The sequence below is a fragment of the Zalophus californianus genome, chromosome 9 (assembly GCF_009762305.2).
Source record: "Zalophus californianus isolate mZalCal1 chromosome 9, mZalCal1.pri.v2, whole genome shotgun sequence".
NCBI classification, from domain to species: Eukaryota; Metazoa; Chordata; class Mammalia; order Carnivora; family Otariidae; genus Zalophus; species Zalophus californianus.
Genome location: NC_045603.1, coordinates 48171085 through 48191224, shown reverse-complemented (window position 1 = coordinate 48191224; position 20140 = coordinate 48171085). Strand labels below are relative to the sequence as shown.

Here is a 20140-nt window from a genome sequence, read left to right as displayed (position 1 = left end):
TATCCTTTGTTTTTCTATCTATACTAATAAATGTCCTGATGCATCCATAGCAGTATGTGTAAATTATATGAACATAGAGAAATTTGTTTCCATTAATAACTGTTTTTCTCAGGGTCAAAGAGCAAGTATATTATTCCTATTCTTTCATGCTTGCATCCATTGTACTATTCCTTAACTGCTGCAATGACAAGGAATAAGAAGAAGGTCAACCATATTTGTTTAAAAATGAAACAAAATCATATACTAGGGTTTGGTGAGACATCAACAGATTTCTCTAGCCTGAAATAGAGTGGGTTTCCCAGAATCCCTTGGGAAAATCAAGGAAAATGTCCCTTAGAAAAATGCTATTTACAATAGCCAAGACATGAAAGCAGCCTAAGTTATGAGGAATGGATGAATGGATAAGGAAAATGTGGTATATATACACAATGGAATATTACACAGCCACAAAAAGGATGAGATTTTTGCCATCTGAGACAACGTGGATGAACCTAAAGGGTGTTATCTAAGTTGAAATAAGTCAGCCTGAGAAAGACAAATACCATATGACTCTACTCATAAATGAAATCTAAAAAAATGAATAAAGAAACAAACAGAATCAGAACTACAAATACAGAGAACAAACTGTTAGTTGCTAGAACTGGGGGTGGTAGGCAAAATGGGTGAAGGGGAGAGGAAGGTACAGGCCTCCAGTTATAGAATGAGAAAGGTGAATAAAAAGAAGTACATGAGGAATATAGTCAATGATATTGTAATAGTGATGTAACAGGACAGACGGTAGCTATACTTGTGGTGGAACATAGCATTGTGTAGAAACTTGTAAGATCACTAAGTTCTACACCTGAAACTAATGTAACATTGTGTGTCAACCGTACTCAAATAAAAAAACTAAAAAATTTAAGAAACAGAAAGCATAGAGATTTCTCAAATTCTCTACAAATTTCTCAAATTCCTTCAGCTTGAAATATTCAATACATTAAGGTGCCATATTTGGGGTGGTGTGTCCTGAACCCTGTCTTGCTCATAAGAGAAAATACAATGGCAAGAGTTCTTATCCTGCTCTCTTTACCCAGAATAAGAATCTGGCAGCCCCATGACAAGGCTTCTTTTGGGCATATAGTGATCAGGGTTCAAAGGTGAAAGTGACACCAGCGTCTGAGTGGCAGATGTAAAGCCATATCAGAGAACCATAGGCATCCTGGGTATGGCAACCCCTCGGGATGTGTACTAGGCTGGCGTAAAATAATACTAATGAGCAACTAGTGAATATGTGCTGTAGTTAAGAGCGCTTGTGCAGGATTCAGTAGACCTAGATTTCATCAGGTGCAAAACTTTAAGAATGTTATTTACTGTATTCAAGACTCATTTTTTTCATCTATAAGTGGGGATCATAAAGCCATGGTGAGGATTACATTTTAAAAAACTGCATGTAACCTTCCTAGAAGAAAGATGACGCTGTGTCAATAGTAAATATTTTTGCTACTTTTGTTGACTCTCAGTGAATCATTGTTATCAGCTTTCCCACTGTGACAAGTTCTCTTTGGTTTTCTTGACCTGAAGAAATTTTTACTTCTAGAAGAAAAAAAGAGAGAGAAAGCAACTAGTCAAGGAAAGCAGTCAGAAGCCATTGATTTTGTTCTAATTGTGTTTTCATTGGCATCATGTATCATTACTCAGGCTAATATGTAAGTTTTGTGGGACCTCATGTCTCGGTGTTATCAGGGAGAAGTTGGACTGGGGTGTATAAGGCTTATAAAACTGACCTGGCTTCAGAGATTTGGGTGCAGAGCATTCTGGAAGTTAGTGAGAGGCTGTGACATGGCAGTTTGAGGAGGGGGTGTGGGGGGCATCTAGACTGTAATTCAAACCTGGGACAGGTGTGGCGAGTGATTTTTTTTTTTTAAGATTTTATGTATTTATTTGAGAGGGAGGGAGAGTGAGAAGGAGAAGCAGACTCCCTGCTGAGGAGAGAGCCTGATGTGGGACTCTGGGATCATGACCTGAGCTGAAGGCAGATGCTTAACCGACTGAGCCACCTAGGTGCCCAGCAAGTGTGATTTTTAAAGGTCTGTCCATAAAAGGCTGGACCCACTGACATTGTGTATATATACCACATTTTCCTTATCCATTCATCCATTCCTCATAATATAGGTTGCTCCCATGTCTTGGCTATTGTAAATAATGCTAAAGTAAACATAGGGGTACATATATCTTTTTGAATTAGTGTTTTAATTTTCCCTGAGTAAATACCTAATAGTGGAATTACTGGATCATACAGTATTTCTATTTTTAATTTTTTGAGGACCTCCATACTGTTTTCCATACTGGCTGTACCAACTTAAATTCCCACCAAGAGTGCACAAGGATTCCTTTTTCCCCATATCTGTGCCAACACTTGTTGTTTCTTGTGTTTTTGATCTTAGCCATTCTGTCAAGCATGAGATGATACCTCATTATAGTTAATGATTTGCATTTTCTTGATGAAAAGTGATATTGAGCATCTTTTCATGTGTTGGCTATCTGTGTGCCTTCTTTGGAGAAATGTCTATTCATGTTTTCTGCCCATTTTTTAATTGGATTATTTGTTTTTGGGGTGTTGAGTTGTATAAGATCTTTATATATTTTGGATACTAACCCTTTACCAGATATGTCATTTGCAAATATCTTCTCCCATTCAGTGGGTTGTCTTTTTGTTGATGGTTTTAACTCTTCTTTAAATGTCTGGTAGAATTCACCTGAGAATCCGTCTTTTCCTGGACATTTATTGTGGGGTATTTTTTTTTTTTATTACCAATTCACTTTCATTACTTGTAACGAATTTGTTCAGATTTTCTATTTCTGCCTGATTCAGTTTTGGAAGATTATGTTTCTAGGATTTTATTCATTTCTTCTAGGTTGTCTGGTTTGTTGGCACGTAATTTTTCATAGTATTCTCTTACAAACCTTTGTACTTCTGTGGTGTCAGTTATTACTGCTCTTCTCTTATTTCTGATTTTAATTATTTGGGTCCTTTCTCTTTTTTTCTTGATGAGTCTGGTTAAGGATTTGTCAGTTTTGTATTGGTGAACTTCAGCATAACTAGAGCTGGTGTGGGCTTGAGGACCCCCAGCTGGCCGAAGTCACAAGCTCACTGAGACAGCTGGACCCACCTGTTACATTATCCAGACTCTGCTCTGGTCTAGGCTTTTAAGGTGGGGTGAGAACAGAAACCATATCATTCTCTAGTCCCTCTGACCAGGAGAGCTATCCCATAGCTCCTCCAACACTTGACAGAGTTCGAAGGATGTCTCTTTTCTAAGTTAGTTGCTCTTTTAAACCTTAGCTTTTTTTTCTGTGTCCAAGGACTGAGAGATCTGCTCCCAGTCCCTCAGTACTATCCCCCCACACCCCCCCCCCCACTGCTGGCCATTCCCTTCGGTACCATGTTTCTGGCTCTCTTGCTGTTCTATCTTTGGTTGTTCGGTGGCTGTTCAGTCAGCCCTTAGTTCTTCTTCAGGAAGAATTGTTCTGTTAATAAATGTAATTTGGTGTATTCTGTGGATGGCGTGAGTTCAAGTTCTTCCTACCTCACCATCTAGAACCAGAACAATATGCTTTTCTCTTGTTAATCTGCCTTTTGTTACAAGAGGAACAAGAAGTCAACAACTTAAAAGGGTAAAGAAAAAAGATATTTTTCCATCGTTACAAGCTCTCAGATGCCAATTACATTCCAGGTAAGCCAAGATTACCTCAATTCTCTTCAATTCTTACAATCACCTATCCATTCAGAGTAATTATTGAAGATGTCTAGCATATAAAATTATCATTAAAAATAAAAGAAGATAGTAAAACTGAAAAGGAAAACCATAATCTTTTTATTAGTTGGTACAATGACTTTTTCATGGGGAAGTCTGATTTTGTTGGAAATGACTGATAAACCTTAGACTGGAAGCTAAGCCCCAGGGAATGGATTCCATGCCAGTCAAACTTTTAGAAAGAGGAAAAACAACTCTCTATAATAAAAAAGTGAGGAACTGAAAACTCCTCCAAGGAAATGCTATTGGGGAAAAAAAACTGGGTTCTGTGTGGAGAAAAGAGAGAAATCCCTATCCCCTGTAGGAGTACAGTTAAGGAAAAACTGGAAAACAGAAATCTTCTGAATATGTGATAGTTGTTCTGCTTTCAGTGCCTTATGAAACCTTTAGAATGCATCCTGAATTAATGAGTATCAATGCATTTGTGCAAGTGTGTTAGTTTGGGGAGCTAAGCTCTGGGTCTGGGTTAGAATATGTCAAAAATAACCCCACACATTGATACAAGAGTCAGAGGTCATAGGACATCCATGACATCTATGTCATAGTGAGAACTGAGACTGCCTGAATCCACATAGCTTAACCAGCAGTAATGAGACTGAAACCACCTGGGTCAGGTGATTTAACTAATTGTTCTAGGAAATTCTTTCCCAGGAAAATAAGACTATAAACCAGTAAATAATTTCATTGTTTTCTTCAGGAAATTATCAAAAATCAGTTTAGGACAAACAACCTTCTTCTCAGCAAAAAAGATTGCTCACCTGAGTAAACAGATAATCAAATAACTGCTTACATATCAAGACTTCCTTCAAGAACTATGAAAGAAAACCACAGGCTCAAAATGGCATCACTTAGGCTAAGATCTCAAGTCAGTAAACTGGGACTTAATACCGAAACTAACTACAGTTTCAACCCCCTAAAAATGTAGTCTTCACTGGTCAGTCGGGAATTATCTGGTCAGCACCAATAAGGTAATCAGTCACATGGGTCCTCTTCATCTCCCAAAGGAAGATAAAATAATCTACCTACTAAGACCCTTTTCTCTCCAAACAGAAGTGATCTCACCTGAAATAATCATTTTTCTCTATTTGTGACTTCCTTATCTTGCCTTTAAAAACCTTTCTATAGCCCTTTGGAGCTCCCCTCTACTTGCTAGATTGGGTACTGCCCAATTCATGAATTGAATAATAAAGCCAATTAGATCTTTAAAATTTACTAAAGGGTAAATTTTTGTTATTTGATAGAAACTTGCCTCAATATTTCCACTAGACCTAAACTATTATAATACAAAATTCCCCAAACTCAATCCCCTTTCAATTGAGTCTTCTCAAACCACTGAGCCCGTACTCCCTAAGCCCTATTAATATCTATCATTGACCTTCCTTTTCTGCAACATTAGTAAGACTTTTCCAAGGTTTCTTTCCATTATGCAGAGGTTTAATAAACTTAGCTTTGGTTAGTCAACAGGGGCTTTTTTTTTAGAGGAGTCAAGAGTTCGCAGTAACAATAAAGGGTAGAGTGCAGAACCTAGCATATACCAAGTACATAATAAATAAGGCAGCATAAAGTCAACTTGCATAGTTGTTACAAAAATGATAGGAATATCAACAAAATGTTAAGCAACAAAGAACAGGCTACAAAATATTCTGAGCTCAACTTGGATTTTTCCATTCCAAATATGGTATCAGTATCTCTTCAAGGAGCCCTTGTTTTTTAATGAAGAAGACCAAAATCTTAGGTACTAGAGGTGCCTGATGAATTGTTTTTACATGAACAATCAGGGTAGAATAGAAAACCTCAGGGAATGACTCTTTAAAAAAAGGTCATGATTCCATGTTATTTCCAACTTAACTGTTTATTTCTCCTTTCTCATAAACAAGAGTTTATAATCCATTTTTCCTTTTGCTAGTTTTAATGGACCATATTACATATTGTCATTTCAAACAAGGTAGAAATGACAGTCTTGTCCCTCAGGAATTGGCTGCCATCAATCCAGATGATACATCTTATCAGCATCAGTCAGGCACCTATCTCCCTCCAAAGGAACACCAAAGAATGCACAAATGTAAGTCTTCTAGTATCCCAGAGTCTTATAAATTAATAGACAACAGAAAATGCAAGGGATAGAAAAAATAACAAGTCTTTGATATTGGATCCAAAATTTCTTTAATTTTTTCATTTTTATGGGTATCAATGCCATGATTTTTATCTAGGATGATTTTTGTTTTTGCATATAGACATTCGATTGTTCCAGCACCAACTGTTCAAGACTATCCTTTCTCCATTTAAGGTGCTTTTACTCTATTGTCAAAGATCAGTTGACTATATTTGTGAGTGTTTATTTCTGTGCTCTTCAAATTTGAATTGTTCGTTTGGATTTTCTGCATAGACAATTATGTCATCTGTGAAATTTTATTTCTTTTTTTCTCATCTGTATACCTTTGTTTTCTTCTGTGAATTTGTTAGATTCAGTGGAAGATAAGAATTATGGTTGCAGATAGAACTAAGGTAATCACCTGACCTTGAGATGGAGAAATTACCTTGGATTATTGGGTGGCCCATTTTAGTCACAAGGGTTCTTATAAGTAGAAAAGGGATGCAGGAGAAACAAAACTAGAGGGATGGCCTCAGCCTATGTTTCTAGCTGTGAAGATGAAGGAAAGGGGCCATGAGCCAAGCAATGCAGGCAGCCTCTAGAATGTCAAAAACAGCAAAGAAATAGATTCTCTCCTAGAGCTTCCAGAAAAAACACAGCCCTGCTAACATCTCGATGTTAGCTCTCTCTGACCAATTTCTGACTTCTGGTCTCCAGAACTGTAAATTTGTGTTGTTTTAAGCAATTTAATTTGTGATAATTTGTTACAGCAGCAATAGAAAACTAATACACACAGTTTCTGATGAGAAGTCTGTGTAGTTCTTATCTTTGTTCTTCCCCAGGTAAGGAGTTTCTATTTTCCTTTGCCTCTTTCAAGATTTTCTATTTGTCAGGGCGCATGGGTGACTCAGTCAGTTAAATGTCCAACTCTTGGTTTTGGCTCACGTCATGATCTCGGGGTCATGAGATAAAGCCCTGTGTCAGGCTCCATACCACCCAGGGTGTGGAGCCTGCTTAAGATTCTCTCTCCCTATGCCCCACCCCCTCACGCACATGCTCTTTCTTTCAAAAAAAAAAAAAAGATTTTCTATTAGTCTTTATTTTTCTGCAGTTTAGGTATGATATTCCTATATATAGTTTTATGAGAATTTGCTTCTTGTTCTTGAGGATCTGTAATTTTGTCACATCTTTTGAAATTGTTCCCGCATGCTTGGACGTTTCATTCTGGAGTGACTTTTTTTCCCATTATTTTTTCTCTTTGCATTTCGGGTTGGGAAATTTCTATTTACTCATCTACAAGCTCACTGATTCTTTCCTTGGCTATGTTGAATCTACTAATGAGCCCATCAAAGGCTTTCTTCATTTCTGTCTCTGTGCTTTTTATTTATAGCATTTCCTTTTTTTTTTTTAAGATTTATTTATTTATTTTGAGAGACTGGGAATGACAGAGAGAGAGAGAGCGCGCACATGATGGGGGGAGGGTCAGAGGGAGAAGCAGACTCCCTGCCAAGCAGGGAGCCCAATGCGGGACTCGATCCCGGGACTCCAGGATCATGACCTGAGCCGAAGGCAGTCGCTTAATCGACTGAGCCACCCAGGCGCCCTATAGCATTTCCTCTTAATTCTTTCTTAGAATTTTTCTTTTCCCTGCTGACATTACCAATCTATTCTTGCATACAGTTTACTTCATCCACTAGAGTTCTTAACATATTAATTGTAGTTGTTTTAAATTTCCTGCCTGATAATTTCAACACCTGTGTCATATCTCATATCTGAGTCTGGTTCTGATGCTTGCTTTATCTCTTCAGCTTGTATTTCTTTCTTACGTCTTAGCATGCCAAAGGCTTCAAATGCCTCTAGTGGCTTTTGTCTCCTTTCTTTATGTCTGTGTTTCCCTAAGTACCATTCCTCAGAGTAAGTCTGTGTTATGCAAGCTCTTTAATTGTAATCCATTAATATTATGCCAGAGCCCTAGTAGTATGAGTGAGATATGGAGGAATGGGAGGGTGTTCTATGATCTTCCCATTAAATCTCAGTGTTGTAGCAGGTCTGTGTCTTAGGGCTGTGATCCTCGCACGTGTTTCTTCTTATATAGCTTTAGGTGAGACAGGAAGACCAGAAGAGGCTGGAATTGGAGAAGAATGCTCCATGGCTCTCTTAGAAGATTCTGAGATCTTTTCCCCTGGAGAGAAGGCCATTGTTTCTGGACACATTTGGTTCCAGTGTTTTCCACTTCCTATAAGCAGATATTGGCTGTGGCTTTCTGAATTTGCCTGTCCCTCCAGATTTTCTGGTGGCAATTAGTCTGCAAACTCAGTTCTCTGATGGGACCAAGAAAAGTCATCAATTTTCAATTTTCCCAGCTTTTTCTTATTCTAAGGACTGGAGTAACAACTTCTGAGCTCTTTACATGTCAGAACTGAAACTGGAAGTCTGCCATGATTTTTTTTTTTTTTAATCACAAGCAGCTTGGTGTGTGAGGACTTAGCTAGAATATTCAAATGTTTAGAGCTGGAATCATTTGAAGGCTTGTTCACACACATCTGGTGATTGATATTGGTGTTGGCTGGAAGCCTCCTGGGACTGATGACTAGAACATCTTCATGTGGCTTCCCCATGCAGCCTCAATTTCTCAACATGATGGTGGGTTCCAAGGGCAAATGTCTTGAAAGGTGGCGGCGGGGGGTGGGGGTTGGGGGGGGAAAGTAGAGGGGCTGGTGGGGAGAAGCCAGGGAAAAGCTGCATCCTAGACTTGGAAGTCACAGAACATCACTTACATACACTCCACTAGTAGAGGAAGACACAAGCTCATGCCCCAGCATTTAGGGGAGGGACACACACCTCACCTCTCAGTGGGAAAAATGTCAGTTCCCTTGTAAGAATAGCATGGGAATAGAGTAAACATATAGATGTGGTCCTCTTTGGAAAATTCAATTTGTCACATGTATATATGGGAATTCTAAGTTATCTAGTGTGATTAGAACAAAATAAGTCAAGAACTTTAGACCTCACCAGCTTGTGACTCTAAAATAATCTCACAGTGGCTTTTTCACATTTTTTTTTTATTTTGAAACAATCACCAACTTATGGAAGAGTTAGAAAAGCTTTCTGTTCCCTAAATCATGTCAAAGTAAGTTCCTGACTGAATAATTACCGCCCCCCCAACACACACACAAAGATGTCTATATCCTAATTCCTAGAATTCATGAATGTTACTTTACATAGCAAAAGGAAATTTTCAGATATGATTAAGTAAAAATCTTGAGATGGAGACATTATCCTGAATAATCTAAGTGGTCCAAATGTCATCACAAGGGCCCTTAAAAGAGGAAGGTAGGAATGTCAGAATGAGAGAGAGAAAGAGATTAGAAGATGCTAAGCTGCTGGCTTTGAAGAAGGAAGAGGGGGCCACTAGCTAAGCAATCCAAAATTATAAGGGAACAAATGAATGTTATTTTAAGCAACTAAGTTTATAATCATTTATCATGACAGCAACAGAACTAATATACTTCTCATCCATTCTTGAACATTCTCCATATTCTTCTGGTCTCTAATATCTTCCAAACCAGATTTTTTCCCTGCATGTACACCCTTCTCATCTTGCTTAGAATTTGACTTCCCATAGTAGACAACTGCAGATGCCTACTTTACTCTGATGCACCTAATTGCTTGAGGATTATATTGTTCAAGATGGGAAGGGGCAGGAAAAGTGAGGAGAAGAGGAAGAAAAAGAAGAGGAAACTTCATTGATTCTTAATGCTTCCTACCAATTGCCTAATTGTCAAAAGCATCCTGCCAGTAAAGGTATACCAGCTATTTTGGGGAGTCATTAACGGTGGGACTTCATACAAGTGGGTTCTCCCATTCTAGGCCTAGGCTGCTGCCTCTGCCGCTCATGAGCCAAAGGACATGACTGCCCCTACTGGCATTGAACCAGGAATCAGTGCTGTCCCCAAGTCCCTTAGTCTAAAACACAGGCTATCCTTTCTCTAAGCCCCATAGTACTTCTTAGACTAGGTATGCACATAATGGAGGAAACATACAATAGAGAGAATAGTTTATAACTACTGCATAAGCCCACTCAAGTTCTCTTACAGAGTCCTCTCTGTCTCATTCCCAGTCTCCATCATATCACCTAATACGGTCTATACCACTCCATGTCTCAAAGCCGCACCAAACTAACACCAACTTCAGAGAGGGGGATGGTTTACGTAGCCCTAAACCAAGGCCCACCTCCTGGGGCTTCATTTCCCATTTCATGATTAATCACTTCTCAAGACAATGGACAGTTGGAATTTCTCCCTTTCCAAAGAGGTCTGCTCTGCTTCTTTGGTCCAAACAAGACAATCTCACAGTAGTCCTCCATCTGTAGATATCATAAATTCTGTATCACTCAATCTTAAGTACTAATGAGTGGAGACACCAACAACAGTTCGTATCAGTTGCAGCTGTGCCAAGAGCAGCCTAATTTCTTTTCAATCTTGCCTCATCCAAGATTGAAAATTTTGGAATCAAGTCTCACCCACTATTACTTGGCTACCCAATAATCAAAATAACGACCACTGGTTATTGTCAAGGACTAAACTGACTCCTTTAAACCAACTATTTCACTTAACTCGTCACTATTTCCTACTGTTGTGAAAGGGTTAAGTGAAATAGTTGAGAAGGAAGACCCAGGACCTACCCCTTTCTGTCCTTGACACTCACAACCTTGCCACCAAAGCCAGCAAAACTAATCTCATTATATCCATTATCCTTGTTTATGTCAGTGATCATAAGAAGTCCAAGACTCACAACACATCCTTATGTACCTCCCCTTTTATGACTTCCCCTCCTATCCCTACTCACTGGGTCTTCTGGAATTCACAGTCCAGCACCAACTAAATCCATCACTCCTCAACTTCCTCATACTCAAAAGATAAACCGATTTTCCCCTAAGGACACTGCTTCCCCTTCAACCCCTTCAAAGGATGGCTGGTTTTCTCTCTCTTATCTTTCAGGCCTGGAGGTGGGGCAGATATCCTTTCCTTCTAATCATTCTTCACCCTCCTTCAGTAACTGGATATATTCCTTCCCCTCTTGAACCAGCTCAGAGTTTATCACCAGTTTACTATCCCCATGACCTCCTTGTCTTCTCTTCTTCTGTCGTACGTCCTTGGCCAAATTAAGTCTGCTAAATGTAACTCTCTGCCTACTCTATATCTTCACCCACAGCTCTATATAGATGGAGAAAAAACAGTTACACCGACTGATGTCCCTTAACTTCATGAACTGTGGACCTCAAGCGGGTCCTTAAACCTCCCTGGCAATCCACATTGCACTCCCTTGATCTGTCTGCTCTTCCCAAGCCTCCAATGCTTCCTCTGTAAACTTCAGTCACCTCTTTCACTGAGAAAACTTTAAACAAGGTAAAATTTCCAAAACTTCTCACCATCACATTTAGCCACCTGTCAAAATCAGAATCCACATAATCTACTTTCTCACCTATTAATAACAATAAGCTTTCTATGCACCTGCCTAAAGCCAGTTCCTCCTATGTCCTCAGTTACCTCTCTTACTTAGTCATGGAACCACTCTGCAGGTCTCCCCTCTCTGTCCTACATCATCTATTATTTTTTCCTTAGTTAAATCATTTCCATCAATGCATAAATATGCAGTTTCTTCTCCCATCAAAAGCAACAACCAAAAAATTTAAAACTTCTTTTGATCGCTTTTATCTTGACAGCTACCCTTTCCTTTGCTCTCCTTTGCAGCAAAACTTCTAAGAAGAGTTATTCATGTTTGTCGTCTCTAATGTCTCTCTTAATCCCCTTGCAATCAGGCTTTCAACCTCACCTACATCAAAATTGCTCTTGTCAAAGATCAACAATGGTCTCTGTGTTGCTGAATCCAGGAGCCAATTCTCAGTCCTCATCTGACTGGACCTGTCTGCACTTGACAAAGTTTATTCCTGAAACACTTTCTTCACTTGGCTTTCAGGATGTCTCACTTTTTCGGTTGTCCTCTTATTTCACTGGCCAATTCTTTTCAGTCTCCCTCACTGGGCTCTCCTTAGTCTCTTACTGATGGCATGCCTGGAGACTCAATCCTTGCACTCCTCTTCACTCTATAAACTCATGACCTTCATGAGTTCACATGGTATTAGGTCTTTAAATACCCTCTCTGTGCCTCAACTCCCAGATTTATATCAATTGTCCAGACTTCTCACCCAACTCCAGACTAATCTAGCCAGTTGCCTCCTCAGCACCTCCACTTAGGATTCTAATGGACACCTTAAACTTTTTATTCAAAATTGAACTGACTTTCCTTCCCAGATCTGCTCACTCCAGTTTCCCCATTCAGCTGATAGCAGCTTCATTTTTCAGTTGCTCAGCTAAAAAATGTGAGTTGTTCTTGACTTATTCTGCTCCAATACACTGGTCTGCTGGCTTTTCTTTTACCATGCAAGACAAATCTCCACTTTAGAGCCTTTGCAAGGATGTTCCCCTTGCCTGGAATCCAAATGGCTATCTCCCTTACCTCTTACAAGTGCTTCCTCAAACGTCATCTCTTCAACGTACTCAGCACTAATCATTCCATTTAAACCTCTAGACCACTCACTTGGCCTTACTTATAGTTTCCCAACTCCCCCTTCCTGCTTTACTTTTTTTGCATAGCAACTAACACCTTCTAACATGCCTTGCAATTTACTAATATTTTATGTGTCTGGTTTATTATCTATATCCCCCTGGCTAAATTTTAAATTCTCCAAGGGCAGGGATTTTTGTCTGTTTTGTTCATGGTGGTATCTTAAATGCCTAGAACATCACCAGGCACATAGCAGTTGCTCCAATAAATATTTCTTGAGTGAAAGAATGAACTTTTCACCACAATATTATGAGGAAGGCACAATTCTTCTTCTTTATCACATGAAGAAACTAGGGCTTGGAATTCATTAAAAGTTATACTACCTGTAATGGTGGGACCAAGATTCCAATCCGAGCCTCTCCCCTTAGGGCTCACACTCACTATTCCATACCCAGTGGCATTTGCCCAAGGTAGACAGAGGAGATGGGGTATACCTAAGTAAAGGATGCAATAGGGAGTTGATGAAGTGGCAGAAATAAATCTTTGTGTGCCAAGCTAAACAATTTAGACTACTTTCCGTGGCAGAATCTCTGAAGTAAATTGGTAACATGCTTAAATTCGTATTTTGGAAAGACAGCTCAAACAGCTATCAGATGGAGCAGGGGAAGCCAACAAACTGCCAGTGGAGAGAAATACCACATTTGGGGCTTCATTCAAGTCTAAGATTTCCACAGCTAAAGAATGACTTTCTTCCTACTAACTTATTAAAGTGTAGTTCATTTATCCCAGTCCTCACTTAGAAAAAGTCTGACACAGCATGAATCATTATGAAATTATACTTTATTCATATATATTAAATATTGATAAACTAAACAAATTAATTACTTTCCATTTGGGCACAGTCATAGTTGTCAGTGGTATTCTGAAGCACCAGGCATGAGAAGAAATGCTATGTTCTTAATCAGGAGACAAGTTGTATCACCTGCCACATTCAAGTGGTGTCTGACATGCCATTAGAGCAGTGGCCCATAATGCAGACATGTTCCCAAATAGGCAGGGACTGGATGGCATCATTTCCTTTAAAAGTGCTCATGGTATCAAGTGAAATAAATGCACACCCCACAGGGTCTTACTTAAGTCGGCTGCCTACTTGGTCCCTGAGATTAAGCCTTGAAATCACAGTCTTGCCTAGCTGGTCAGAATAAAAAAGGGAAGGGGTTGAGTGAAATAGTCACAGGATACAGGAATTATAAATAAGACATATATTAATAGTCATTTTCATTACATAAAAATTGCTATTATAAATACTTTGATTGATGAGTCTAAAAATATATTCTTCATATAAATAATGTAAAATATTAAATATTAATAAATAGATTTAGATTTAAAAATTCAAATATTGCAGGCAGAATGACCATTATTTCGATGCTCTGCGGCCTCGAAACAGATTCTGACTCCTTTTCCGCTTCCTTAGGTTAGATCTTGGTGAGAGATCATTCATCACTTTGATGAGTTCATTTATCGCTTTGCGCTGGACCTGCAGATCATTCACCTATTGGGAAAGAAAGCAGCAAAATTAATTCCAGGCATACAAGCCATCAGGATATTATGCTATTAATATAATGAAAATGGAAGTATTCCTTCAAAACAAATGGTTTTCACTGGCAATATATTACCTTAATATACAATGGTGCTTTCTTCACTTATTAAGACTAAAGTTATAAATAAATTGCCAGTTATGCTGTAATATGATGGGGTACATGATATATCCTCAAATTTACTGCCATAGAATTCTCAAAATTATATAGTGAAAAGAGCCTTGAAGTGGAGTGACAAAAAAATGTGGGTTTGAATCCTGTTTGTAATAACTTTGAACCAGTCACTTGACCTCTCTGAACCTCTGTTTTCTCATCTAAACAATGAGGAGATTATTTCAATCATCTCTAGGGTCCCTACCAATTCTACCCACCTTGTACTTTAATTAGTCTTTGCTTTCAGTATCAAATGAGTTACTATAGGTCAATGGTTCTCACCTTTGGTGTATAGCAGAATAACCTGGAGACCCTAATGAAGAACTCAGAGACCCACATGCATGAAGTCAGAGAAGACCCAGGCAGTTGTGTGGTCACTAAGCTTCCCAGCTGATTCTCTTACTCACCAAAGTTTGACAACCACCAATATAGGTTCAGTACTTTGTAAACACCAAGTCTAAGACAGACGAATACTGTAATTTCTCGTTTTCCCCCAATTTGGTCAGTTTCATCATTTCCACAATGGGATTAAAAATAAACACTAATCATATTCATATGGCAATAAGCAATTACTGGCATAAACTTTTAAAATTAGGAATTGCAGCAAATTTCCCTGCACCTTTCTATCCCAGCAAATTGAACTGTTTCCTCACTCTAATGGCAGGACCATTTAGGTGAATTCACTGTTAATAAAATGGGGACCGTTTACTTTCATCTTGGCTCTGCCACTATGTTTCTTTCTAATACTGGAAATACTGCAGCCACCTTGCTACTTTTCTGAATAACTAGAGGGATTCTAGGCTTCAGGACAAATTATTAAAAAGCATAACATTCTTAAATATTAGCAATTGAGCCGAAGGAGACAATGGTTGAGAGCTCACTCAAAATCGCCCATCATGAAGCGGGAGGCTTGGAGCTTCCAGAAGGATGGGACCCACAGATTTTTTTCAAGGCCCAGTTACAGCAGAGTAGGAAAAAGTTTCTACCAGCTGTATTTGCCAGTGATAAATTTTACTTTCCAGTGTTCCGAGTATCACCAAGAAACCAAGAGACTCATCTAGGACTGAACGGCAAGCCAAGGGCAGCCCTGGGTCAGGAACAAGTTCTTTTTCAGTCTCAAGCCTGGGGCCAGAGGGGACCCGCTGACCATTGGAAAACACTATCAGTGGAACATAGTAATGTTCTTAATAATTTTCCAAACCACTTTTGTACCATCTAACATACTCGTGACCAGAAAAATCCTGAAGAACAAGCACTTATCGGATCTGAGAGGGGTGAGAGGCAGGCCAGGAAGAATGACAGCCACCACACATCCTGAGAGGACAAGTCATCATAAGACCCCGCCCTTTCTCATTCAAATTTTGTACATCAAAGCCAAACCCAAAGGAATCTCGTGGCCTTTGTCTCCTAGATAACATTTTGGAAAATGTGATTTATCTTTATGCTTCAAAGTTATCTTTCAGCTTCTGGAAGCCATAACTTTAAAGACTCAAGGCAGTTTCATGAGCTAAGGCTTGAGAAGTTAAGGCTTTCTCCAGCTAAGATAGCTAAGTATCCAAAAGTTGATAGAACGATTTCTTCATAAGGTATAAATTCTATTTTATTCTCTAAAAACAAACATTCTCGCTGCTACTTGGACTATACCATATGAGAAGTTGACCAGAGCCTGGCAAGAAAATGTGCCTAGTGCCTTTTCAAAAACCAGAGTTTTTTTGCTATCTCATTCTCTTTTTCTATGTATGGCATGGTACAGTTTTAGAGCCAAGGATACCAAAGAAATTAGAGTGAACCCAAAAGCCTCCTTTCAGGATGAGGGAACTGAGCCCTAGGCAAGCCTGTGATTCATCTGAGGTCAAAAGGTTCCTTGGTGGCCAAGGTGGGAGGAAGGCAAAATTCCTCTCCATTCCCACCCCCACACCCTGCTCTTTCCATTAAGACCTGCCATCTCCCAGCCAAAGCAGGAGAATTTCCATCACACAAACAAGGAGCAATGAGAGAAATGCTTCTCAATACTCCCCTCAGCTCCTTCACTACTTCCTCCTCGCTGGATTTGTCCATTCACCTGTCTCTGCACAATAGACATAATGCCAGCATTGCCCTCCCAGTCACAAAATTAAACGATTTCCATACTGACTTGGCAACGTCACCCACAAGCACAAATGGAATTACCAAGGAGGAGTTTGGGCCATGGGTTCATTTCATAGTTTTAACAACTGTACCCAGTAGCTGATCTACTTTCTGGAAATTCAGTATTTTGCAAGAGCCTCTGCAATGAAACCAAAGAAAGAATTAAAATCAACTCACGGGAATTCGAATCAGCTTAAGGAAGTCATCCCTCTTACTGTTGCTGCTATTGAAGAACTTGACAAGCATGTCTTCCTTGATGGTATCCATGCTCCTTTGAATGATCTGATTATCTTTAAAGTTTTCAAACAGTTTCAAGTAGAAGGAGACGATTTGGCTTTGAATGATTGTTTTGTCACTCTCCTTGGAAGAAAAGAGCGCAAAGAAAGGTTGCTATGAATTTATGCACCAGAAAATAAGCAACAGGAAAATCAGCCAAGTGAAAATATTAAGCTTACCTCTCTCCAGTTCTTCAAAATATCTAAGAAAAGAGGCCCACCGTCTGCTACATCTGGATTACTTGCATTCTATAAAAAAAAGAAAGAAAAATGGTTTACAATTAGTCCATTAATTTCCCTAAAAATGTACTTCAAGTTTTATTGCTTACAATATCCGCTGATTTACTTTTCAACCCTATTTAGTAAAGCTGGTATGTTGGATCTAACCAAAGACTATCACACCATTTTAGCTTCTTATTTTCTAGTATAGTCCTTAAGTTGCAATATCATAAATGAACTCAACAAGGCCAGTGATACTTCAATTGTCCCAAATAACTGTAGTAGGAAAAGGAAGTATTTTCAAGCCTAGTAAAAAAATCAGCAAAATCATCTCACTATAAAATACTGCCCCCCTATGGTACTGGTCTCCATAACATCTACTCGTGCACTCCTATATGGTATTACCAGATTTAAAAGATAATTCCAAATGTGTGTGTGTGTGAGAGAGAGATTGTTTTGATGACATGAGAATAAAAAAGCTTGTGAATGCTTGAATATAACAGCTCCAATTATAATAGCTACATTTGGGACAAATGATAAAATATTTAAAATGCAAAAATGATTTTAATTAACCATAAATAACATTTTTTAAAGCTCATAAAACAAAACAAACAAACAAAAATTTTAATGTAAGCCAGATTATAACTCCTACAAAATCTCAGCAAGTGACTGAGTTCAAGAGTAATTCATAGATAACATAGAGAGCAGTAGAACTTTAAAAGCACTTTTTGGAGAGAAACATCTATAATTTTTTTAAGCCCAAACTTGAAGGACTTCACATTGTTTAATCAGTTCAGATTACCATGTTTAATGCTAATCTTGACATTTTATTGTCACCCCTGTAGTACTCTAAAGTCAGAAACTAATAGCTAGTCATTATTTCAATATGCATACTACTTGACAACTGAATGGATTCTTGCCACAAAATTATCAACACCGTTGTGCTTTATACCCATATTGTTCCCATTTTTCGGAAGATTAGCGAAAGCCCCCTAAGTCTCTATAGCAAGTTGAGCAGAGGGTAAAAGCAATATCTAGATCATTTAGTTAAAAAATGCATCTAGTAAACAGTCAAAATAACACCAAGACTTCTCAAGATGACTATGGCCTAGAGATGGCAGCGTATCATAGAGACAACTCCCAGTCAACATTCAGTCATTTCAACCACAGCAAGTGTTATTAAAAGGTCATACTTACAAAATATTCCTTTAGGTTTTCTATTTCTTTAAAAAACATGGCCTGACAGTAGTAACCAGAAGAACACAAAATCACGCAAAGCTGAAAAGCTAAGATATAGCTTGTATAATTCATTGTTTCGTAGTTAGGCCGGAAGTAGTTGAAATCAGTAGCTTAAGTTGATCAGATCCAGAGGTTAAGGTTAAGTTGATCAGGTCCAGAGGACTTGGCTGATCTTTCTTTTCTAATAGCCGACCTACAGACAATCAGAAAAATGTACTGCATCTCCTTCTGCTGCTGGTATTTATACTGAGTTGAAGTCCTCAGGATTACGTATTTTCACAAGTTTTTTTTAGATGAGATGGTGACAGATAGGGGGAGATGCTAGTTTGTATTAATAACTATGGTTTTGTGGCATTCTGGTGTTGTAGTTAGAGTTTCCTTTCAACTCCTTGGGTCTTTTGACGATGAGACAGACCCATTATGCCCACCGGTGCCATTCTTGTGGCATCCTTTGAAAGCACTTTTACTTCACACCATCCAGGGATTGGAAACTTTTGTGCACCTCCATCCTCTGCCCTTGTAAATTGTTGAGTTATTATCCACAGAGAACATTGATTATTTGTTTGTGGTCAGGAGCCAGTAAAAGAGGAAATTCTAGGGGATCTCAAACCTTTACAAAAGGGTGCCTTTGAAAATTTTTCTTGCAAATGACCAGAAAGCAAGGAAAGAGTGTGGTTAAAAGACCAAGGTGGTAAGGAAGTCCTTCATCAAAGTTGGTTAATAAAATATCTACCACAAATTTGCATTGCTCTAGACCAACACTGCCCAATAGAAATAAGAAAAGAAGAAGAAGAAGAAGAAGAAGAAGAAGAAGAAGAAGAAGAAGAAGAAAAGTAAAAAGAAACAGGTAAAAATAATTTGCATTTAAATATGTTGCATTTAATCCAATATATCCCAAATATCATTTTAATATGTATCAACACATAAAATTATTTTACCTTTCTTTGTCATACTAAATCCTAGAAATCCAGCATGCATTTTATACCTATAGCACATCTCAATTTGGACTAGTCATATTCCAAATGCTCAATAGCCACATATGGTTAGAGGCTTCCCTATTGAACAGTATAGCTTGGATGATCAATTGTTCCAAATAACCATTAATAATGGAGAATCTTTTTCTTTTCTTTTTTATTTCTTTTCCTTCCACATACCAAAAAAATAAAAAGTAGAATTCTTTCCCTCCCTTAGTAATTCATTTATGAAGTAAAACACTCAGAATGGTACAGAAGGCCCTCCACACTTTGGTTCCAACCCACGTTGCACTTCAACCTGCACTCTATATCATCTGGAGTATTGTGTTATGGATGTAGACATGAATCCTGGTTCCATGACTATCTGGCTATGTGATTTTGAGGAAGCATCTTAACTCCTAAGACTCAGTTTCCTTGTCTTTAAAAGGGGACTAATTTTAGTATCTCCTTCTAGACTTCAGTGGAAAGTTAAATCACTTGATACACATGAAACGCTAAGAATTTTGTCTGGCATGCAGTCAGCACCCAATAAGTTATCTATTGTTTTTAGGCAGGTTAGATGACCAGTTGTTCCTAAAAAGAACACACCCTGAACCTTTGCTTATGCTATTCATTTGGCCTTGAGTTCCCTTCCCCCTCATCAGCCCCTCCGAGTGGTACCCATCCATCCAAGCCTAGCCTAGAAACCATTATCTCCATAAGTTCTCCCCAAATTTCCTTATTAAAATTAACCTTATATCCTCCGTTCAGGCCTAGCACTTGCTTCATAATTTTTTAAGAGCCCTGGCCCCTCATTCTCAGAGTTACTCAGGTATTATCTCCCCTGTTAGACCAAGTTCCTTGAAACCAGAAATTGTTGTATTGCTTCTGTAACCCTCTTTTGTTCCCTAAAAGCATTTTAACATATACCCATAGACAGCTATGAATAAATGTGACTCTGAATGCTTATTTAAAGATCTACTCTGAGTTCTTTTCCCTCAATTTCTCATCATAATACTGTCAGACCTAACCTGTAGGAAACTGGTTTTTAATTAAATGGGATTTATGGTCAATGTGATGCTATGCCAACTTCTGCTTACTGGGACAATCTCATGTATTATTT

The 20140-nt window shown here is 38.6% G+C and overlaps 1 protein-coding gene across 2 annotated transcripts; it reads right to left on the bottom strand.

The window, feature by feature from the left end:
• Positions 1 to 13368: 13368 nt before the first annotated feature.
• IFNG (interferon gamma) lies at positions 13369 to 18238 on the bottom strand. Of its 2 annotated transcripts, none has more exons than XM_027593882.1 (4): positions 18023 to 18238; positions 16787 to 16855; positions 16509 to 16691; positions 13369 to 14005 (listed from the first exon to the last, which is right to left on the bottom strand). In XM_027593882.1, exons 1-4 carry the CDS (start codon positions 18134 to 18136, stop codon positions 13871 to 13873), a joined length of 501 nt encoding a protein of 166 aa, XP_027449683.1. In that variant the 5' UTR covers positions 18137 to 18238; the 3' UTR covers positions 13369 to 13870. The 2 variants fall into 2 exon arrangements, with proteins under 2 accessions (XP_027449683.1, XP_027449682.1); XM_027593881.1 differs by having other exon boundaries at positions 16509 to 16721; positions 18023 to 18202.
• Positions 18239 to 20140: the final 1902 nt, after the last annotated feature.

What these genes read in the sequence shown, in the direction of transcription:
- IFNG (XM_027593881.1), bottom strand. Translation starts at nt 18,136, where the DNA reads ATGAATTATACAAGCTATATCTTAGCTTTTCAGCTTTGCGTGATTTTG. An exon ending in AAAACCTAAAGGAATATTTT is followed by an intron (nt 16,856 to 18,022) that starts GTAAGTATGACC and finishes TTTTTTTTATAG; the next exon opens with AATGCAAGTAATCCAGATGT. An exon ending in TTAAGCTGATTCGAATTCCC is followed by an intron (nt 14,006 to 16,508) that starts GTGAGTTGATTT and finishes CTTTCCCAATAG; the next exon opens with GTGAATGATCTGCAGGTCCA.